Consider the following 25,053-nt stretch of genomic DNA (forward strand, 5'->3'; position numbering starts at 1 on the left):
TTTATTCGTTGCATACGATATTATTCCTTGGCTACTAAATTATTTGTTGTAAATTATTTTGCATAAAGTCATGGACTTTAGTTTTCTTCACGTTCTTAGACACATATGATGTTGATTATAGTGCCTATTTTTAAACTAATGCTATATCCAACCTACTATCATGCTCATGTTACTTGAATTGCACTAATTAGAAACTTGGTTATAAGGATGGCGGTCTTTTCCACTTTTGAATGTAGTATTATTTTATTCATTTACACCAATACTCATACGGTTTTATATCACATCATCTCTGGATTATTCCATGACTAAGCGGAAAAACCACTCGCATCGCCACGTGTATCACTTTGACCTAACTCCAAACAACAGTTCAGATATTTTTATGTCAAATCGACGGTGAGGATTATTCTAGGGTTTCACTGTTAGGTTAATGACCTTATTGAGTTTCTATTATGCCATATTCATTTCTTGAATGATCTCCACTGTTTATGCCACTCTGCGGCTAGGTTTTCACTTACAGTTTTTACAGTGTATCCCACCAAGCGTTCTCTAAACACCTTCTATCAGCATGCTTTCACAATTTGTCACTTCTAAGTTGTTAACTCTATACTCTGTCGAGTGAGAGTATTTTCCTTCGATAACATGTCAATGCTCATACCAGAGGTATAAATTATTTAAGCTTTCTCTTACAATGGTTGTGTTTATAGTCTTTAATTTTTCTATGGCTGAAATTATTATTCAAAAGTTGACTGACCAGTTCATCCTATAGTGGTTTTGCAGGTTGGACGAGAAATAAAACCTGTAATCCTTCTTTCATGCTCCCGTCCGACCCTTCCGTCATTTTTCAATGGATAACATGTGATACATGTGATTGCACATTCGATATAGTTTAATATTTGGATATGGTTTGCTATATTATATGATAAAGTTACGATATGATATATATCATGTATGGCTTGAAACTTTAATTCATCACTTGACACCTGAAGAATAAAATTATTTCTTTGGCGCCTCTTCATAGTAACACGCCTGCATACTTCGAGAAGGTAATTGGCATGTGGACAGCTATTGACGGCTGGCCTTGAAGAGACTAGCGGATTTATGTAAATGCGTTGTTATGGCGGTTTCGTTCTTTATAATTATCAATTGGCACTCTGCATTTCCTTCATTTAATTCTCCATCATCAGGACCTCCATAGAGTGGCTGTTGGTTGGTTAGCGTTTCATTTTGATTTCTATGGCACCTAAGGGCTTTCATTCTTTCCAAGTCTTGAAGGGGGCTTTAAAAGCTTGGGGTCGGATCAGAAATTGCGATGACAGACAGTTCGTCCAAGGGAGGAGCCATCCACTGGAAGAGACTAACAGTCCAGGGAATACAGGGTGCCATGGACGCCAGAGGTTTAAAATCTTCTTCGTCCGCGGACCGCGAAAATGAACAGAAGACAGAGGAGAATTACACAAACAAGCAGACCGAGGTTGAATCCGGTGGCCGTGAATTGCAACAGCAAATTCAGCAGGACGAAGTCAAAGAGAAATTTGGAGATGCTCAACGGAAGCAAAAATCTGGAGATGCTCAATGGAAGCAAACGTCGGTCGAGTCCATGGAACCAGAGACGACAACAACTGTGGTTTTATCTTTTGCTCAGGTCAAGAATGCTATAAAAAGAAAACCTAATTCTGATATGGAAAGGAGGCAGTGGAGAGCAGAGCGTTTTGGGGTTTTGATTCAAATGTCTGAAGAAGAGAAACAGAGGGTTTCGGTTCATCATTCATGTTGCACTATATGTCACTCATTTAGCTTGACAACAACTCTAAATAAAATTTTGTAATGTAAACAGGCTTTCCTCTCAAGATTTTAAAGCTTCTGAACAAGATGAAACCTTTGTTTGCAGATCGCTTCTTTTCAGATACAGAGTTACCTTTCTAGGATAAGGACTCTTTTCAAAGTCATCTGAAAACATAAGTATTTTAGTAATAGAGTGAGCTTTAGTTGCATTTCTTCAGCCAGAAGATGCATCTGCAGTAGTGAAGCACTTGCTATCATTACTTCTTTAGACAGAATTTCTGAACATATTTTTTTTTTTTACTTGCTATCATTATTTCTTTAGATAGAGTTTTTGAACAGATTTTTTTTTGAACAACTTAACAGATCTGAGAGTTTAACCTCGCTCTGATACCAGATGTAAAGACCGAGCTGATGTAAAGGACTGTAAAGGACCATGTCTGATTCTATAACGATTTACTGAACTGTAAATATTTTAAAATTTTTCTGTAGAGCTATCTATCCTAAACAGAGTATGAGATGTTAAGAAAATTTTCTATTCTAAATTTATGCAAAAACTTCATATGACTAATTGTTGGCTTGGATGATAAATACTTACTTGGTCTGCTGCAGATGAAAAATGTTTCAAGACTCCTCCAGTTTTCTTCTGTTTACCAAATGACTGAAACCACCCAGCCAAACTGAGCAGAACCTCGCTACTCAGTCCAGTAAACTCCTCAGTTGGAGCACACTGTTCCCCCATGCCTAGACACCTCAGAACAAGCAAGGCCCAGCTGTTCCTGATGATTAACCAACTGTGTATAAGCTTTTCTCTCGTTTTTCCTCCCCCCTTGCCTGCCACTGCCCCTTCCTTCTTATAAGTTTCTATTTGCTGACATCCCCCATCACCATGTCAAAATTATGATACGTGTCGATTTTTATAAACAAAAATCTGATTTGATTTTATTTGCATATCTTAATTTGAAATAAAGTTTATTTATTTATTTTAATAATTTAATTTTAATTTATTTAATTTTAAATTTATTTAATTTCTTAAATATTAATTTATTATAAGTGGGTCATTACACTGAGAAGGGATCAGACCATCCCATATTAATCTTTTGTGGAATATTCTGATCACTAGAATTTTGTAATGACTTGTTAGCATAAGATTGGAGTCAGATTACATCACTATTATCTGGAATGTCAGTTTGTTGTTTCTGTTCTGTGGCTGATTGGTCTACTCTCGAGATTCGGATGTCAATATGGAGTTTTTAGATTTTCTTCTGGCGAAGATGTTGTTGAATTGGTTATGGAACATTCACTTGGGATGTCCATTGTTTGAACTGCAACATCTAAGTATGTCGTTTCTTCAACTGACTTGTCTTCTTGAGTTGTCATATTCACTGATGTATTCATTCCCTTATTTTTATATTAAATTAATATATACTATATATCTCACCTCTTTTGACTTGAATGTGGCACTTCCCGACTTTTGAATTTGGACTTTGTATATTAATTAATTAATTTTTTTGTTTTTTAAATATTATAAATTTTTATGATGTCACCACACTTAATATAAAAGTCACACTTTATATAAACTTTTATGATGTCACCACACTTAATAAATATAAAGGTCAGTCTTTTCATATGAGAAGGTCACGATGTTCACCAAATTTTTTAAGTAAAAAGTAAAACTTACCTTTCACGTAAAGAGATTTTGTATCCCTTTTGTTTTTTTCTTTTACTTTTAAAATACCATGGGCAATTACCATGGGTTGTTTCTAAAACCATGGGCTTCTCCACGTAAAAGTTTTAATTATCACTTGGTATGAGATTTTGTATCCCTTTTGTTTTTTCTTTTACTTTTAAAATACCATGGGTTGTTTCTAAAACCACGGGCTTCTACCAGGTGATTTTAAATCTTTTTTTTATTTTTTATATATAATTTGATTTTTTTATGTTCTTTTATTTGATTTTTTACTTTTTCTTCTTCTTATTTTTTTAATTTATTTACTTATATATTTTTTTTTGGTTAATTTTTTTTTTATGGCCAAAGGTCAACTAGCGAATTGGAGACCTGTAGAAATTTCTGTTTTCCCACCCCGGTTTTCAGTTTCACCTTATTTCTCTCATGTAGTTAAATGCTCTTTCCCATAACCATACATTTAACAAGCTGAAAAAAATAAATATTGCTGAAAACACAAATTCTGGAAATTTTACAGAACGCTGGAAATTGTAGAAATAAAAATCAGCAGTAATAAAAGCCATTAAAACACATTTAAACACTGAGATTTTTGGTCAACATGACCCTGGAAAACCCCCCTACAACTCTTGGGGAAAACCAGTTTGAGAGCTCTTCTTTATTTCTGAAAATTGCCTTTTTCACAGTGAGAAATATTCAGCAAAAAATCAGCAAGCAAATTTACAACTTATCTCTTTTCCCATGCCTCACAGCAAACAGGACAGCAATAAATGCTGTACGGCCTCCTCAATTTTCGTGCCCACTTTCAGCATTAAATGTTGCTGTACGGCCGTTATTAAATGCGCTATACGGACTGCAATAAATGCGCTGTACGACCCTCGTTTTGCATGTAAAAAAAATCAGCAAACTGCTCCTCGATTTTTGTGCAAACCACTCCTCGAAAATCGTGCCAAAATCTGCCTTTCACTGTGTGCTGAACCAGCTGTACAAATCTGCTCAATTGTTGCCTTGGAATGTGTGCCAAGCTGCTTTCTCCTTCTCCTCCCTGCTCAGAAATCTCTCTTGCTCTCCTTCTTCCAATCTGCTCATGAAAGAATGAATGACCTTTTCCTCCTTTAATCTAACCCCAAGTGATTTTTGGGTGATCTCTAAATCCAATGGCTGAAATAGATTGGGATCTAAGGCTGAGATTAAATGCTCATTTAAATCTCACTTTTTTTTTTAATTCACCCCACTTTAATAAAGACCCACTTAGTCATTTATTTCCAAAGTCACTTTTCCTTTCTAATTTTTCATTGACTTTATAAAAGTCACTTTAAAATTAGACTTAGTAACTTTATCACTTGTCACTTTAAAATTAGATTTAACTTTATAAAAATTATGAAGTTACTTTAGGAGAAAAATTAAATTCTTTTGGACACTTTTCCTTAGGCCAAAGATCAAAGCCTAAGAGAACCACCTGTCCTCTGGTACCAAATTTCAACAAGACCCTCCAACTAGCAAATTTTCTTTTAATTTTAATTTTAATGTTAATGGCCAAAGGCCTAGAAAAACGGAGAAAAGGAGAAACTCCCAAATTCTGAGCAAAATGCTTCAATTGTATGGCAAAACGGTTGACAAATTTCGATAGCCAAGGACTTGGATCAGAGAACGAGTTCTATGCACCGGTTAAGCAACCTAGAGGACCAAACTGCTTTGATACCAAATGAAATGAACAAAGTTCCCTCTAAAAATTAATTACTCCAAAAAACTTGGAATATAAAGATATCCATGATGATACAAATATTATATATTAATTGTGTTGATAAGAATGATTTTACAAATGAGAACGAGAGGCTTGCTTATATACCACGCAAGTGTCTCTTCATGAAGAGTCATGTCTCATTTAGACATGTCTCTTTAGCCTAATTACTAGTTTAACTAATCATTATTTATGCTTATTATTATTTACATTAGTTTACATCATTTATATATATTTTATTTGTTACATCGAGGTACGTATAAGGCTTGGTGATCTTGATTAAATGTTAGTTCCTTACCCTCGTACGTCACAAAATCTAGTAGAAACATTGCAATCCTACCAATCCTGAAAGATTGTTAAGTTTGCTGGATTTTGAGTGGGATCTAGACTTCTACTTTCTCCATATGAAATCCAATGAGGTTGGAACAACTCTCAAACATCTTGAGTCAATTAATGGTAATGTTAAAAATGTAAGTAAAAGGAAGAAAATGAAAGATAAAGGAAAATGTCACTTTTACTTCAAGAATTTAATATTACCATTAACTATTAGGGTATGTATCTCATGAGATGAATCTTTGGAAATGAAAACAATAGATTTCTCCTTGTTTGCTTGATCAAAATATGAAGAGTATCCTCACAACTCAATCCTCTAAATCACAGGGCGATAACTTCGAAATTATCGCGATAAGTTGTGGCGATACTATTGGCGAGGGGCAGTTTGGCGATAATATCGCGATATGTGCAACATTCTGAATGATTGATGAATCCTCATATATACGTTGATGAATCTAATATGAAATTGCTATAGAGTTTCATGTTCCTTTTAATGGATGCCACTGAACTCATGCAATAAGGATATGTATCTTGCTCTAACCATGACATTTAAATAGCCATGATCAATATGAAAAGATCATTTCTAACAAATCTGAGTTGCTGTCTTCTCTCAAATAAGGGTTGTCATGTAAGATCACATAATTAATAACTACAAACTTTCCTCACCAAAATAACTGGGAACAATCTTTCGTCCCACTGTGAAGTTGCCAGGTGAGATATGAAAAAGTTCAAATTAAAACTGCTCATCTCAGTGTGTAGATGTACTGCTTATTGGGGAAGCCTGGTGTGCTGCAATTTTTATTACAGTAACACAAGGAGATTATTGCAGATTTATGAATTTTCTGTGCTATTTGACATATCTATTCATAAATATGAACTTTATTACCACCTATTTGAGGAAGAAAATTGCAGATTTTGCATATTTTATTGCAGATTTGAGGTGCCACTTTCTCCCAGCAACTCAAGGTTAAGGCCTCAGATTCGGTAGACTTGCCTCAAATTGTCATGCACCAATTTGGAAGTGAGAGCAAGTTACTTCATTGATGCAGAACTGTTTCCTTATAGTTATCTGGTATTTTTGTGTTCTTTGGTTCAAAGGTACATTTGGGTGATAACAGGAATACTAGAGTGAAATGAAAAGAAAACATGCAAGGAAAAATATAATATTTGAATCTCACAGGTTAAAGAATTTCATAAATAAAACATGCAAGAGTTATGCTAAATAGAATTCATACACAGACATGCTCTCATATTGGTCACCAAAGGATGTTGATTTGATCTTCATTATTCAGAGTTGTTAAAAGAGCAAAGTTACAAATAAATAGGATACAAGTCCATGCACTTAAGGATATTGCGCGATAGGAAGAATCATGCCAAGAGTTTTACAATCTCCTTACACCACTTGAAGTTTAACTGCGGTATTGAATGTGGGAAATGCAACCAATGCAATAGCATCAAATCATAAATGTTGTGCAAAAACTGTGACTTTGAAGTGAGTAAGAATTGAAGCATAGAGATGGAAGAACAAAGATACTGATCATCAAACTCTCTTGTTTGTGTTCCTTATAGCCATAAGGATAAGATTATAGGCAAGAGGATAAGAGCTTGCTTGGTGCACAAGTCCCCTGGGAAAATCAAAGCCAAAGATAGCATTCTCTGAACTGCGGCACACTTCCTCTAGCTTATAATAGACCAGATAAGATCCAGAAAAGGACATTGGATAAGATTCCAAAATATCTGAAGAAAGTATCTCAGAAAAGCTCATGTCAAAAATAAATGAGGGTGCTCCTTTTCCACCAAAAATAGACTTGCATAAAAAATCCCAAAGTTATTCAAAAACTGAATACCATCTGCATTGCTAGATAATCAATTCCAGGGTCCTTGCTGTTTTTAGAATGCCATCCCCATTGCTAGAAAATCACTTTTGGGATCCTAGCTAATTTTAGAGTCAACAAAAATCCTAATTATGATATTAGTTTGCATTTTCTTGAAATCACTGGAACTTTTTGTGTTTCTTTCTCCATCACCACATGAGTTCATCCACGTATAGTTTTTTCTTAAGATAGAAACCCTAAATTTAACCTAATTTAACCTAATGGTCAATCTTCTAGGCCATCACTCTTAATTTTCTCGAAAGAATGAAGTTCAATAGTGAATTTAGAAACCGGTCACTCTGAAATTGCTTCAGTGGATGGCATAGTTCCATAGTAATTTTGTTCCGTTGATGACATAGTTCTATTGAACCTTAGTGACATTGTAATTGTGGACATGGACATCATATTTGGTAGTTGTTCTTGTTGCATTGTGCTAATATGAATACACAGATACATTGTTGTTTCCCCATTTCTCTCTTTTTGGGAAGGCTCTTGTCTGAAACTGTTTCTATTTGGAAATTTAGCCATTCCCAGAGTTTGGCTACTTAGGTCCTTTGTGATGCTTTCTGGTTGTCTGTTCTTTCTGACATATTTTACTTTTCTTCAGCATTCGGTAGACATTGTTGAATCTGCTGAAGCATTCAATCAAGCTGAGGAGAAGTTAAGAAATGCTGCAAACTTCTCTCAAACAGATGCCAGTGTTTGTATTGCCTTGGGAGAGCTTTTCAGTGCGCAGGCAGATAGGTTTTCTCATACTACAGATTATCAACCACAGGTTTGAAGTTCTCTTTAGTTTTTTGAAATGGCAATTCTTACTACACTTTCTCTACATGTATGGTATTTAAGTGCTCTATATTGTTTTCAACGTTCATCTAGTTCCTCAACCATGTTTACTTTGGCTCAAATGCTCTACAAAGAAGTAATTTAAACCTAAATATAGAAAATGATACAAATCTCCACTCTTCCTCTTTTATTTTTATTGCAAAATGATTAACTGGAATAAGTTGTAAAAGATATCCAGGAAAGGCATAGTAAATTCATTACAGCAAGAAAGACCAATGTTGCATTAATCGTTATCGGGATTAAATTGGCACGGGGAACAAATCGGAAAAAATCGGATTTATCTGGAAAAAATCGTTTGGTACAAAAATATTTATTTTTTGTTCAATTTTTTTAATATCTAAACCATCTACAACATAAATTAAATACATTGACACATAAATATGATAAAAAACTAATATATAAGATGTTTAATATCATTTCTAGCGCTAAAATCACACATAACATTGAATCATGTCCTGAATAGTAAGTCCTAACTCTTGAGTCCCAACTCAGCCTCAAAATATCAACAAAAAATATGATAATGTATCTCATCATGTCATAATGTCTTATACAATAAAATGGAAGTCTAATCCTATTGATTTCCTCTGCCCCTCTTGCGAGAAAATGCCACAGCTTTCCCTTTCCCTCTAGATGTAGATGCTGGTGCCCGTGTTGGTGGAGCTGAAAATGGAGTCTGATGTGCTCTAGAAGCTGAAGAACTAGAAGTAGGAGCTATAGGAGGTAGACCACGTCCTCTACTGGTGGCAATGGTAGCCCGGGCAGGCGGTGTTACCTCCTCCTCCTGTTCCTCCTCCTCCACCTGCTCCTGCTCCTGCTCCTGCTCCTCCTCCCCCTCCACTACATCTTGCACTAACCAATCATCAACAGAATCCATGAGAGGCCTCTCGGCCTCAAACCCTCCATGCAACAATGGTGTCAATCCCATCCAATGAGATGGCATCCACATCAGGGGTCCTCTCAAGTTGCCTCACCCACAATCGAAGTTTGTAGTAGACGTAGACCATGTCATTAAGTTGCTGGGACTCCAACCTGTACAGGGATCATGAAATAATAATTAATAATTATAAAAAAAATATTGTTTAATGAATTCAAAAATTTATTTGGAAATTTGCAATATTTTAAATGTTTAAGTGTTAACCTGTTGCGCTTCTTGTTGTGTATTTTTTCAAATACACTCCAGTTGCGCTCACATCCTGAGGAGCTGCATGTTTGGCTGAGGATGCGAATGGCAAGCTTTTGCAGAAGGGGTACCCTGCCACCATACATTTTCCACCATGCATCTACAACAAAATTACAAATAAAATTTTAAATAAACATAAGAAAAAAATGGAATTTGAAGAGACAATGAAATTTGAAACAAAGTTACAAACTAAAAAATACCTGGCATTTTAATCGCCCTATCAGTGATAGCCATCTCAAAGCCAAATGTGCCACTTGCCATCCTATATGTCTCAATTTGTTTAGAGATCTCTATACGTTGTTCTGGAGATCGCACCGTCTTCTAGACACAGGATAAGAATCCATCCATGATCTCAGCATCAAAATCAAACCCACATGCATAAGAAAATGCAGGGTTCAGGAAAAGCCCAGCAGCATGAATGGGACAATGGAGTGTGTTGTTCCATCGCTCATCAATCACTCCCCATAGAAAGAGTTGTTTCTAAACCCATCATCTCCCTGATCATCATAGTAGGCCCGAATGGCTTCTTTGGCCCTGTCCATGGCTTCATACAAATAGCCCATTGCGGGCTTCTCACCATCAACCAACCGAAGAACCTTTACCAAAGGTTCAGTAACGGCGCACACCTCCTGCACTCCCGCCCAGAAGTCTTCCTGGTATGAAACTAGTCTGCATACGGCCTCTCCTTCTAGTTTGCGGCTCATTGGTAAAGCACGCCACTCCTCTAAAAGAAACATTCTCTTCACATCTCACATAGAAATCAAGAGGGGTTGAAGAGATATGAAACTGGTGGCAAACCATGTAATGGTGGGGCGCACCAACTCTTTGTTGTTGGTGAATCTTCTCATCAAGTTAAGCAGAGATGTATGATTATATATAAATTTTGTAATGCTTTTTGATGAGTCAACAATATCTTTGACAAAGGGAATTTTCCCTATGTCCTCTAACATCAAATCAATACAATGGGCAGCACAAGGTGTCCAAAATAAAGTAGGATGCTTGTCCATAAACATCCTACCAGCAGCAACATAATTTGCAGCATTGTTCGTTATGACTTGGACAACATGTTGTTCACCCACCTCCAAAATAAACACATCCAACAAATCACATAAAGTTCTTGCATCTTTGATTTGTGCAGATGCATCAACAGATTTGATAAACATAGTCCCCTTGGGACAAATAACCAAGAAGTTTATAAGGGTTCTCCCCTTTTGGTCAGTCCAACCATCTGACATAACAGTGCATCCTGGTTGTGCCCATGATGCCCTAAAATCCTCCAATCTTTTTGTGCAGTCACGCTTTTCATTTTGAAGAATCCGGCCTCTGAAATCATGATAAGAAGGGATTTTGTACCCCGGGCCAACACTGGCAATAACATCAACAGTAGGTTGGAAAAATGGATTATTCCTTACAATGCTGAAAGGAATATCACTCCAGAGGAGAAATTTTGCCAGCAACTTGTTAGTTTGTTCTTTCTCAGTTCTTTTTAGCATTGAACCGATAGATGGCTATGAACCAGGTGTGGTTCGAGGAACAAAAAATGATGATGCAGCTACCGGATTGGCTGATGCTGCAGTAGAACCAGTGCCACTTGGTCCACTTCCTTCAACTGACCTTTTTAGTTGCCTTTTGAGTTCTTCTTTGGCCTCTCTATTCTGCTCTAAAGTTTCCAATGCTTTCATGGCTTTTTGGATAAGTTCAGAAGTTGTATTTGTACAAGGCTCCACATCATGTCCAGGGATTTTTGCAAGGTGAAACTTCAACCTGTACACCCCCCCGGACATCCCCTTTCCACACAACTTGCAACTCAAGTTTACTCTATCATTCAGAGCATCAGGTACAACATATTCCCAGAAAGGATCCAATTTCCTTGGCATGTTTGTTTTTGAACTTTGAAGTTGCAAACTTGAAGTCTTGAATGGTGTTTTGGTGCAGTTGTGAACCTATGGGAAAATAAGGATTAGGATTACAATTTAGTATTTACAAAATTACAAGTTACAAATTTACAAATTATAATTTAGTATTTTAATTTTTAATTTTTACATTGATGATTGTACAATGAAAATCCAAGTTACCCGTAACCCAACCTAAAACAACCACTCCAAAGTTCAAAGTTTCAAACACAAATTACCCAACCATTCCAAACCCAAGTTACCCAACCCAATGGCAAAAACAATGAAAAAAAATAAACAATGTTTAAAAAAAATGAAAAAAAAAAATTGGTTCCCATAGTCATACCAAGTTACCCAACCCAAAACAATGAAGAAATACAAAAAAATCTTTAAAAACAATGAAAACAAAAGAAAAATGGTTCCATACCAAGTTTCCCAACCAAAAACAATGAAAAACATACAAAAACAATGTTTTTAAACAATGAAAACAAAAAAAAGTAATCCTCATACCGTTTCTATGGAGAAATCGGTGGTTTCCTCTTGATTTTCTCCTCTAAGCACTTAGATTTGGCTAAAAACCCTCTTTAGCTTGGTCTCCAAGAGCTCCTCCTCCCTCCGCGCGCGATTGTCCAAATGAGCGCATGAAAAACCTAAAAAATCGTTATAAAACCATGCTGCCGCGACCCCCGGCGATTTTTTCTTAAAAAATCGTGTTTTTTTCGTTTTTATCGCGATTTTTTCAATAAAAATCGGCAAAAAAAAATACCGGCGATTTTTTCGTATATTTATCGCGATTTGATCGACAGAAGGAACAAATCGCGATTTTCACAACACTGATACATACCGAAGCCCACTATGGAAGGGCATGCCACCATGAAGTGCCCCACTGGTTCCATGACTTGTAAGCTCTTCTACTTGATTATTCTAATGAGTTGTTGTATTAGAGGGCAAGGGAACACATTGGATCTTATGCAAGATTGCAGGTGGATTTCCATTTGGGGCTTGGTCTCCCTATATGGGGTCCTAGCCCTCTAGAGGGCCACATTGGCACCTATAGGGTGAGTGTTGAGAGCCATGGGCCTCCTCCATTGCTGAGATGACTTCATGGATCCCCAACAGTGTTCGTTGATTACTCCTATTCCACCTTTTGGATGAGGATAATGCTCTTGGTCCAACATGCCCAACCGGCTCCATAGTTGCACTATACACTTGGAAAATGGTTTAGGATCTATATGATGATGTGGTATCACTTATATCATCATCTGAGCCCTTGCAGATGGCCTATAGGCATCTTCAATATGTTTGGAGACTCATGAGGACATTTGTGTGCCTTCACATCCATTTGGGAGCACCACATGTTTATTACATGGAGAACAAAGGGCCAACCCCTTGTCCACTATTTTTGGAGTCCTTTTTCGAATTATGGCATCTATGGACTTCATTAGGCCTCCTCTAAGGCCCAACGACACATGTTATTGATCATTCGACCCTCTTGAGAGGCTTACTCCTTTATTATTGAGCTAGTTTGGTGGGTTTGTCACAAAAAATACTTGTTATTTTGCATATTATTTTATTCTAGTGGCTAAATTAGGCCAAAATAGGCTAAATCAAATTCATTAGACATTGAATAAATAGATAATGAGCTGATTCATTCTCTCATCATCACTTGGCTTGATCATTCTCTCTTAAGATATTTTGGCATTCTTTTTGGAGGACGAAATTGGATGGATGGATGAATTTTGATCTTTGGATATCTTCATTTTTGTCGTGGAGCTTCTATATTGACATATGAAGATGATTGGATATACTTGTTCTCATATGTAAGTGCTCTCTTAATGCTATTTTGTCATTCTTTTTCTATGTCACATAAATGATGCTGGGATTTTCGTTAAAGTATGTCGAAATTTAGCTGCTTTTCTTTTGTGAAAGGGTATAAATTTGTCTTTTATTAGTGTTGCATCATGTTATGGGCCATGTTTGAATAAGTGAATGTTCCTATAGATATTTCATTGAAATTTATCTTGATAAGTCATCACATATTGCACATTGAAGTATAAATACCTTGAAACAATTTTCCTCATGCCCTAATTGTCATGCGAAATTGTTCTAGAGGCCTCCTTGACTGAATGAAACCATCCTAATAATTGGAATCTTCTTGACTCCATTTCTCCCAAAGGAATAGGCACTGGTCTTCCATAGGTGATCACCTTAAAGCATATTTTTCTCACCTTCTCCCTTTCTTTCTAGGCCTAGCTTACATAGGTCAACTAGGGCATCACTTATTTCACAATCTAGCCATCCAAATTCTTCGATTTTTGGTCCATAACTGCGCTGGAGATTTCTCTAGAGGCCCTCCAAATTTGAAGCCAATCCGACAGTGGGATCTCGAGATATTGCAAGCCCTAGCTCGAAGATCGTTTCTTGCCCTGGGTTTTCCTTGGATAGTGACCTCATTGGGATTATTGCATTAAATTCAAAGAAAATTTCTCCTTTAATCCCTTTCTCCCCCTCAATTAGGTAAAGCACACCTTTGGTTGATCAATTTCATAAATTCATCCCCTTGACCTAATTCTAGGTTCACTTGGCCCCGTGTGGTCCTATAACATTTTAAAGTTCAATCCACAAAAACCACTTGGAATCCAAGTTTCCACAAGGATTTTAGGGGTTAGGAATCTCCTTGACAAGTCATATACTCAAACCCTAGCCCTTAGAATTCCCCTAAGCCCTTCTTACAGAGCCTTTCATCTTGCTTTCCAAGCAAGTAAGCCATACCTCCGAGCCTCTCTTGTGAATAGGCTTCTCGGATCACCTTTCACCTTATCATTGATCCATTCATCTTCACGATCCTCATTATACTGTGTCTCCTCCCATCGGTGAAAGTCCATAAAGAGTAGGGAGCCTTAGTTGAGGTGACAGTGGGCTATCGCTCCATTTTTGCCCTTGACCTTGTAGTTGCCCTAAAGGATCCCCCTCCTAAGACCCTTGCTAGCTTGAGCGGTAACAGTCCCTAGAAGATTAGTTAAGGAAATGTGAAGTTCTAGGAGACTAAGTTTAGGAGGAGTTACTTATCAAAGATAACTTGATTCCAAAATGTGAACAAGCATATAAATATATGAGCAACATTCAATGATATATTCAAAGTATAGACCAATGCTTCAAAGTAAATGACAAATGCTTGCTCAAAATAAAATTCAAGATACAATGATAAATAATCCTGCAAAATCAAATGTTAGACCAAGATGAGCATATAAATATCACTTGCAACTATAAAGGAAATAGTACTTGGAAGAAAATGCTCAAGTGACAAGATAATGACATCAATTACTCATGAGCTAAATGATCATCAAAGTAACAAATACATGAAATAACTTGAAATAGCGTTGCACCAATGAAGAATATTCCAAGTACAAGAAAGCTAATAGTTGCAAAAGTAAAAGATTCACAATACTTGCATAATAAAATAAATGCTTCTTGAAATAAGGATGATATTTGCAAATAAGACTCAAATAAATCCAAGATAGCATATGTAGGAGAATTGCATTTGCAAGTAAAGTAAAGTTGTGATGTAGATGTGCTCTTGGTTTATTTTATTAGTTGTATTCTAAAGCAAAGTTTCAATTGAACTTCGGTCCCCAGACCTCACCTTTGCCTAGAATCCGGATCTCACAATGAGGAGTCAATAGGGGTGGAGGGTCCCTAGATTCTATACAACCAACTTAAGTTGGAGGTTGATTTTAGAGATACTTGAGTGAAAGTGGAATGACAACGCCCAAAGTAAATTGCACTAACAACTTCAAAGGAAAATTAGACACCTCCTAGGTCTGTTACATGACTCAATTCATCACACTAACATTACTTTACAACATCCCTGTAGGGCTTGCAGAATTTGAGTATGATACAAAAGAAGACGAGAAGAAGAATATAGAGCTTAAAAACTTGGATGATATAAGAACTCTGATGGTACATGAAGTCTCTGACATGTCCTTGGGCATGGAGTCTTCAAGTGGTCTTCAATGGTCAACAAGAAGCATCATCAACATTCTTGAAGCACTCCACTCTTTTGAAAAGTAAGTACCTTACTACTCCTTGTCTCAACCTTCCAATCAAATGACATCTTTTTGTAAGGAAGACAACAAAATTGACGGAGCCTCTAACTTCAAAGCTTGGAAGAAGAGAATTGCTTTGGTTCTTAGAAAATGAGGCCATGGATGACATTTTAGGAAAAATTCCAGAACCAGACAACGATAAGACTCAAGAAGTGGCCAAGTATAATAAGGGAGATGTTAAGGCTCAAAGGATCCTCTTCGATTCTATAAAATACCATCTTATCTCCTTTGTTTCAGATCTATGTACATCCAAAGAAGTCTATGACAGATTGATCAAATTATATTCTGTCAATACTATCGGTAAAAAAATGTCACTAAAGAATCATCTTTATAGAACAAGGATATCTAAAGATGAGTATGTGGCCTCATATCTTATGAAGATCTCAAAATTGAAGGGTCAACTTCAAGGGCTTGGAGAAGTCATATTAGATTTAGAACTAATTATTTCCATACTCATGCTCTACTTCTAGATTGGAGTGGTTTTGAGTAGCATCTATGCATGCAAAGAAACTCCAAGATTTGAAGAACTTTGGGCATAATGTGTTCTAGTAGATGCAAGGTTGAAAGCAAAGGATGGCAACAAACCCAACATTGAAAATGCTCAAGCTTTTGCTGCCAGATCAAGGAAGAAGTTTGGAAGATTTGTAAGATTTGTAAGATTTGAACCTTGTCGTAGATACATCAACAACAATCAACCACATGGAAATGGAGACATGTCTAAAGTACAATGTTTTGGTTGCAATGAATAATGCCTTAGAAAAGGGATTGTCCTAAAGATCCTAAGAACAAGAACAACTAGAGGAAAGAAATAAGTGAAGCTCACATTGCAGAAGATGAATCCCAAAAGAAACCAAAGATTGAAGACCATAAGGACCTCTACTATTGAAGACAAATACTAGGTTTTGCAAACAATTTGTTTTCATTTCTTATTAGAAGATAAAAGTTAGAGTAGCAGTTACTGTTACATTTGAAGAACAAAATATTCTTGGGGTTCGCAAATTATAAAGTTGTTTGAAGAAACATGTAGCATTGAAGGAAATGGAGTCTATATAGTCAGTTGCATCTTATCACAAAAGGTTGGAAGCATTCATCTTATCATCTAGCAAGCAAGAAGTTTGGATTATTAAAAGGTTGTCTAGTCATAAGGATAGTACAGTCACTGAAGCAATTAGTCTCATCACAAAGTTTTTGAAGCAGTCATTTAGCAAGTAAGAACTACAAGACGCAGATCTATAGTAGAGTCAGAAGTCTCTCCAACATGATATTTTGCATCAATTCAACGATACTACCAGAGTTTAACATTTGAATGGAGGAATCTAAGTAACATGACATAAATCTATTGTGTTAGAAGAACATGGAAACAACATTGAAACAATCTAGAAGTAGAAAGTATGAAGAGAGTTTAGAAGCAACATGGAAGAAGGAACCTCATCATTCATGGACATCAACTTCAAAGAAGGTAAGAGTACCAGTTCGATCATAAAGAAGTCAATTGAATGGAAACATGAAAAGAAGTATGCTTGTCTTAGAAAAGGTTCTATATTAGACATTTAGAAAAAGGAATCATATCTTCAGAGGGAGTTGAAGGAGAAATATGATACATGAAATATAGATGGGTAGAAAGTCAATATCATAACATAATATTTTTGGTCAAGATACATCTCTCATAGAAAGTTAGGAGAGCCAAGACTCTCCTTGATGGTCGATTGACAGTTCTATGACAACATCACTAGCCTTGGTTTAGTAGTCGAACACATCATTAGCAGAACTTGTATATGAACAAAGTATTGTTGACCTTAGAAGGAGCTAGCAGTATAAATTGACGTGAAATATTCTACATCTTGACTAGAGGTCACTCTCATTGATTTGGCAATTATGATAATGATATTCATAATGTTTGGGATATGGTATAACTTCCGAGAAGAATATACAAAAGTGTGTACACTATAGAGGTAGGAAAGCCTACGAGTTGGTACAAGAAGTCATGAAGACAATTTGTTGATCACTTGATGATATGATGGATTCAATATTGATCCAGAAAAAGTTCACCCACCTCAGCTGGAAAGAGGGAGTTGAATGCGACAAATCCAAGATAACTGCCATCATAAGAAAGATCATCATCACTGTCATGCATCAAGGAGACTGTAATCATATATCATATGCCAAGATCACTGCAATACAAATCTCTATTATATGTATCAAAGGAGCAATGTAGCAAACATAAGTATCTCGATCCATAATAAATCTCTGACTTAAGAATCATGTATAGTTACACATCATAAGAACAAGTTATGCATTATGATTATAGACATAGTCACTATCATAAAAAACATTAAGGGTAACAATCGACAAAGTCAATGCCATCAAGAGTACTATCATTGCCAAGCATAGAAGCACTGTTATGTTAGAAAATTAGAAAGGCAAAAAGATTTTCTTATACTTGTTAATTACTTGTGATGTTCTTGATTTCTTATTAGGTTCCTTTATATCTTCTTTCTTTTAGTTCATCAAGCAATTATCAAAGAAATAACACATAAATCAATGGACATCAGATATAGGCTCACAGCCAGGGAAAAAACCCTTTCTAGGGGAAAACCTAGTCAATGATTCTTCCTTCAGTAGTTTTCCCTGAGATATTCCAAGACTCTAGACCTTGACACAAACTTTCCTCCACACCAAGTTAGCCTTCTTCTTCCTTTACTTGACCTGATAGCAACAACAACAGTAGCAACACTTTCTTCGACACAACAACATCGACCTTGCCCTTAGAGACTTCGATCTTCATTGAAAGACTTCGATCCTTACTTAGAAACTTCGATCTTGGTCCATTACAACTTCTTGAGGTAGCAACATCCAACACCAACAACTTCGACATATAGCAGCAACAACATGCAGCAATTGGCTACGACATCAACTAAAGAACTTCGATCTTCCATAGGGCACGAGAGAGAGAGAGAAATTTCAACCGAAACTTCGATTTTCCTTCTTTTCTTCACTTAGACCAAACTGGCACTACTTTCACCTTCCTTCCTCTATTTCACACTTTTTCCCAGCTTCAAGGGATACTAAACTTGCTTGTGAGTGAATGCTTCAAATGGAATTCGAACTACTTCATTTATAGTCCTTTGGTGAGGTCGAATAGCCCTCTTTGAGGCCGAAGAACATTGCAGGAAGAGTTAGCCCAAGGAGGGAGCTAGTGCAGGAAATGAAGAAGCCACTCTCATATTTAGAGAAGAAAGACAATCTTGCCTTATTATTAGGTACATTTTTCATTATTTTTATTTTTCTATTATTGCTCTTGCTCTTGTTTTAGGGTCTAGAGGTACATTAGATGGATGCAAGGAACTAGCCCTCAATACCGAGATTGAGGAGGATGCAGAAACACCCCATGATTAGAGTGGCATTTGAAATTGGACAAATGCTTAGACCTTTAAGGAATGATCCTAGTCTCCCAGGTTGATATCTATGATTGGAGTGGCTTCCTACTTAGAGGGAGCAGACTGTCAAATTAAATAGTGAGATGAGATGTTGGGAGCAATATGTCCTTGATGCAAGGAATATTCTAGATAACGAAGATGTTGCAGCGTCAAATCCTTCCATGAATATTCTCTAAGAGAAGACTATGATGAGAAACTAGTACTTGTTGCCAGATGCCCTATTATCAGATATATAATTGATGTACTTAAGGAAGAAGCATCGAGGCACATGAGAAGGAGACTCATGATTACAGATTGAAGAAAGCTCGATATAAACTCAAGCCAGTCTCTTATGTTTGGTATGCCTGGGTTAATGGATATCTGATATGGACTCTAACCTCTCCTCAAGTTTGAAGGTATGTCTTTGATATTTGGTTTCATATATGCTAATAATTTATTTATGACAGGATCAAATCATCTCATCAGTACTAGATGGACTTGACCTCTGAACCTAGGAAATCCACTTCTCGAGATTAGAAGTGTAACAGAGAGATGATGAGGACTTCCTTTTCAAGGAAAGTATGTTGTCAGAAACTTGGCATGATGAATTACACAGAAGCTGTTGATAGAGACTCCTCTTTAGATATAGACTTGATGGATCCCATGATGAGAAGGCAACTAGATGGATCCTTGCTTTGCAACATGCGCCTTGAGTTAGATAGAGCCTGGACATGTATATTGGATGCTGTAAAGCTGGTATGGACATGGATTAAGACAATATTGTGACAAAAGAAATATGCCAATGCCAAGTGAACCAGGAGTGCTATGGAAAGGAAGAACACAATGAGGTGTTGCTTCATTATGGGTCTTACTCTGATAACCTGGATGAGCAAGTCGCATACTTCCAATGCACTCTATTTAGCAGTGCTGATCATATTGCAAGTAGTGTGACTTTTGATGGAGCTTTGAGTCTTTGACACAAAGGGAGCGATGTGGGTCTAACATAGAGGGAGCAGTGAAGCTCCAACATTGATTTGTTGCTGAATTGAAGCAGTGAGGATTTCACTGATGAGTAAGTTGTTGACATTCTCACCAAGCCTTTGCCAAAAGGGAAGTTCTTGGTCTCCAAAGAGCAACTTGGAGTTGTGGAGAAAGTATCCCTTCTAGGAAGGGATCCTGGCTGATCACGAACACTAAGCTCTGGGAGCTCTTGGGGGCATGGGGTACTCCTTGGAGCTATAGGGTTGGAAGATCCTTATCATTTTGATAAGTGGATCTCCCCTAGTCAAGTTTGGGACTTGATGGAGTACATACCCCAACATGCATCCTACCCACAAGCTGGGCTTGTTGGATTCCACCACTCATCTGACCAATGAGTGAAGAGGCTTAGGTTGGAAGATCTTTACCTATCGCGGACGCACCTGGTGAATTGGTCTCCCTAAGTCCGAGATGCATGGTGTTCAACCACTTGATCAGTGAGGATCAAGTTGGGTGACATAGGGTTTGGAAGATCTTTGTCACTTAAGAAAAATCAATCTCCCCTATTGTAGAAGATATAGGGTTTGGAGGATCTTTACCCTAGTTGGTAAGTTGATCTCCCCTTTTATCTAGATGGATTTTTGATCACCCAGTTGGACATAGGGTTAGGAATATCTTTGTCACTTATGGCAAAACGATCTCCCCTATTGTCTTTGATATAGGGTTGGAAGATATTTACCCTAGTGGTAAATTGATGTCCCCTATGATGTTTCTTCTTCTTTAGATCAAGACATCGTTGTTCAGCTGAGATGAGGTCTTGGAGCTTGACCTAGAGTCCAGTAGGGTTTGGAGGATCTTTACCCTTGTAAATCAATCTTCCCTACCGTCAATTGTGGATTAGTTTTCTTCTATGAGATGAGACGAGATGAGATGAACTTCTTGTTAAATTGGAAAGTAGGGCCAAACTTCATGCGGGTCAGCTTATTTATGGCAACTGATATTTTTATTGGATCCCTCTCGTCGAGAGGTGTAGGATTGATCCAAAGATCATCCGATTCCGATAAGTATTTATGGAGATATGAATTTATTTCGATTATGTAATTATTATCAAGCTGACAAGCTCTTACGTAGGCTCAGGAAGCCCAAACGTCATGTCTATTCATCATCCTCGTTTTGGTATAAATTGGTGAGGACTTGAAGTCATTTCATACATGTATTCTTGAGGTGATCTCCTCTCCACGTCTTGGGCTTTTGGAGAAGGAGAGAACCAAAAGAATACGCTGGCCTAAAAGGAGGCCCAGCTGCAAGATGATGCCCTTATCCTACGCTGGTCATGAAGACATATCTATGTTGGTCATGGAGACAAGTCATACGCTGATATATATAGGTTATGGAGACAGTCATTCCACAAGACATTCAACATATCTGTTTCGTTGTCATGTGGAAGAGCCGCAGTACAATCTTAACGTTGTTCCGCAGGCACTTATATGCTGTCATCTATATGCACAACAATGAAGAATATATGTATATACGTTGTCATGACTATATCTAACGCAGTCTATACGCAATGAAGGAGGGAGACCTTACGCAGTTAATAAATGAAGGAATCTACGCAGTGTATACGCTGTCCTGAAGACAATATACACACCGTTACAGATACCCTACACGCTGTTCAACACTAGTTATACACACTGTTCATGTTATATATATACATGCTGTTCATATATACATACACTGTTCATGTTATATATATTTACACGCTGTCCAATGCTAGTTATACACGTTGTTCATAGATACTCATACGCACTCATAACTACAGTCAAGGTATGGAGCTGTTATCAATTCCTGTAGTCACAGTCGTGTATTGAACCAAGTCGCAGTCATAATTGTTGTAGCCGCAGATCATATATGACGCTTTGCATACCTGTGTATGATAATTCAGTAATTCTACATGATATGATAAACCCTAGGCATACTTGTAGCAGTCTTGATGTATGATCACAACTGCTCAGTTTCGGTTGGATGAAGAAGATCTTGGCATATAGATCTCGGTGACATACAATTGTGACGTGAAGTATTAAATATGCACTTACAATGACAAGGATCATAAGAAATGATGGTTACAGTCTCAACATAATGAGAATGATGAGAATGATCAGTCTCAGATCATGATGGGGATGGGCAACAAAATGATGATAAGAGCAGATGAGAGCAGCTCAGTCATAAGGCAGCATGATCTCAATAAAGGTGCAACAATGGTGCAACTGTGATGAATGATGCAACGAGCAACATCATGGTAAATGAGATCATGAGCATAGGCAGCATGATGGAGATCATAGACAACATGATGTATGGGCAGTGTGATGTATGAGATCATGAGCAGCATGATGGTGCTACACGGTAAGGTGCAGCAAATGGACGAGATGCAGCACGATGATAGGTGAAGGAGTCACCTTGAGAATCAGTTGAAGCAGAATGTCTTTAACTAATCTCATCGTTATACGAAATGATCTATGCTAGATCTAGATAAATCAAAGTGTTGACTTCTGTTGTAAATGTACTCTCTCTTTCTCTGCTGAACTTTGAAGATAAAAGAAGATTTGATCAAAGGGTTTCCCCACACATTGTGGGGTTTGTCCCTAGCTCACGCCATATCTTGTGTCCTCTTGTCTTGGCTTGTCTTCTGTGTTTTATATTTATGTTCTATCTGCAGTTTATCTTAATGCTGATGTGATTGCTAACTGTGAAAATTTAAATAAATTGCTCTAGCATAGAACATACCTAAAATTAACATGGGATCAGAGCTGAGGTGGAGACAATGCCCAAGCAAGAGTGAAAGAGCAATCACCAAAGACAGTTGGGACAAGATAGAAGGATCAATGGGTTCCTCATAATTCTCTCAGGGTGAAGTCGAAGCAGAGAATGTTATCAGAATGGTGCAACGGAAGTTTTTGATGGCCCATCTAAGGATCACTTCATTGGGAAGTTCGGATCTAAGGGTGGAAGGAAAGGCAGATGCCTTGGTTGCAATAAATTCGGCCGTTATGCGAAGGAGTGTCCGAATAGTAGAGACACATCTCTTGATGAAGATAACAACCATTCCTAGGACATCTTCAATGATCAAAGGAATGACTAGTAATGCAGGTCATCAAGGAAATGGTCGACTCTTCAACGAAAGCAAGGAACCCCAGAATCTCTTTTATGTACATGATCGCAAGAAGAACCTGGTGTCCATCTTGGAAATGGAAATCAAAGGTTACAGGGTGGCACTTATTGATGGAAAGGTATGTGTTTGAAAATAGATCTTTCAAAGATGTTTTTGAGTTCAGGGTTGTATCAAGTTGCAGGAAGTCCACTGGGGACCATGTCCATTAACTGAACACTGGAGGTCTGTGAGTCAGATGGTGACTAGGATGCCTAAATTCAAAAAGGAACATGAAGGTACATGTCTGAAATGTACCGAAGGAAAATATTATAAGGGGACCATTCCCCTCATGTAGCAGGTCCACAGGCTTGGAACAACCCGAGGATTTTGAGACTCATGATTGGGAATCTCATGTATACAGGTGGAAGAAAGCCCTCTATGGCTTGAAGCAAAACACCTCGGGCGTAGTATGAGAGGATTGATAGCTGTCTAATGCAGCTAAGATTCACTAGGAGTGAAACCAATTCAAACCATTACTCGAAGGTTGTGGATGATAAACCTTTCATACTGGCACCTATGTCTGACAGGTGCAGACCCTCTCATTTATAGGAGACAGAGGGAGTTGGATTTTGAATGTGGAAAGATAAGCTGCAAGCCTGTGACTACCTCGAGGATCTTAACTTTCAAGAAGTTATATGGTAGTGATGTCAGACCTGATTTGGGAAATGCCTCTGAGTTTCATAAACTCATTCACATTGATGTTCTTGGAGAACCTCCGTCCGGACATATGTGTTGCAGTTAGCATGGTGAGCTCATATTTGGTTGAGCCTCACTGGATTGGTGCCAAGAATCTTCTGAGATATCTTCAGGGCACAATCTCTCATGGATTGAGATACACTGCCGGAAATATGAAACCACATGATTATTCGAATGATGAGTGGGCAGGCAGTGTGGAGGATCACTATAGCACTTCTCAGTGCTATTTCTCTTTGGAATCTGCCTTGATATCCTGGATGAGCAGGAAGCAGAAGTCGGTGACTCTAAGCACCGACAAGGCAGAATACATTGCTGCTAGTATGGCCTTCTGTGAGGCAGTCTGGCTGCTGAAGCTCTTCAGTGAGCTGTTTGTACACATGATGAATACCACTGTGATTCTCTGTGACAACTAGAGGTGGGATTCAATTATTGAGGAATCCCGTATTCGACGATTTCTCCAGTAGGTAGACATCAGATACTGCTTTATCTGGGATATGGTAAGTCGATGAGCAAGGAGGCTCCATCGCATTGAGACTGATGTATAGGTCGCTGACATTTTGACAAAGCGCCGGGGAAAGATCAAACCTGTGATTTTCCCGTACGACTTGGAGTCGTCGAGAGACCCTTGTAAAAGGGTCCTGCATGTTGCATACATTGAGCTCTGGGAGCTCTGGGGGCTTGCGATTCTTACTGAAACAACATACGACCACATGGTGACTCACCCTCCCCTGGTGGTGTGCACTGGAACAAGATGATTTGCTCTCTTGTGGAACAGGATGATTCGCTCTCCTGTGTAGCAGGATTGATGTGTTCTCCTGTGAGGCTTGGATTGATTTGTTCACCATGGCGATTGTAGCAGGATTGATGTGTTCTCTTGTGAGGCCTGGATTGATGTGTTCTCCATGGCGATTGTAGCAGGATTGATGTGTTCTCCTATGAGGCCTAGATTGATGTGTTCTCCATGGCGGCTTGGATTGATGTGTTCTCCATGGCGATTGTAGCAGGATTGATGTGTTCTCCTGTGAGGACAGGATTGATTAAGTTCTCCTGTCGAGGCATCCTACCCATGCAGTCTGGGACTCATGGGAAGTACCTCTCATCTGATCAATGAGCAAGGAAATGAAGTTAGGGACCATAGTAGTACCGATGGACGCATCGTTGTATCTATCGTACTCCCTACGCTAGGATGACCTCAATTGATATGGGATCAATGATACTGGTTTGGGACCAGTGGTAGGAGTTGTACATACTATGACGCTGGCTTCGGGTCGGCTGAGACTGGTTTGGAAGCAGTGGTACATACTTCGAGACTGACTTCGTGTCAGT

At 37.9% G+C, this 25,053-nt stretch overlaps 1 protein-coding gene across 1 annotated transcript in view; it reads left to right on the top strand.

Moving 5' to 3' along the window:
- LOC149246963 (uncharacterized) overlaps positions 1 to 25,053 on the top strand; it is a 200,736-nt gene that overhangs the window by 150,844 nt on the left and 24,839 nt on the right. Inside the window, exon 6 of the mRNA XM_089458067.1 lies at positions 8,019 to 8,186. Within this exon, the coding sequence (XP_089314193.1) occupies positions 8,019 to 8,186 (168 nt within the window). The remainder of the gene's footprint in view (positions 1 to 8,018; positions 8,187 to 25,053) is intronic.

The sequence above is a fragment of the Pinus tabuliformis genome, chromosome 7 (assembly GCF_031772625.1).
Source record: "Pinus tabuliformis cultivar Carrire ecotype Pingquan chromosome 7, CPIR1, whole genome shotgun sequence".
NCBI classification, from domain to species: domain Eukaryota; kingdom Viridiplantae; phylum Streptophyta; class Pinopsida; order Pinales; family Pinaceae; genus Pinus; species Pinus tabuliformis.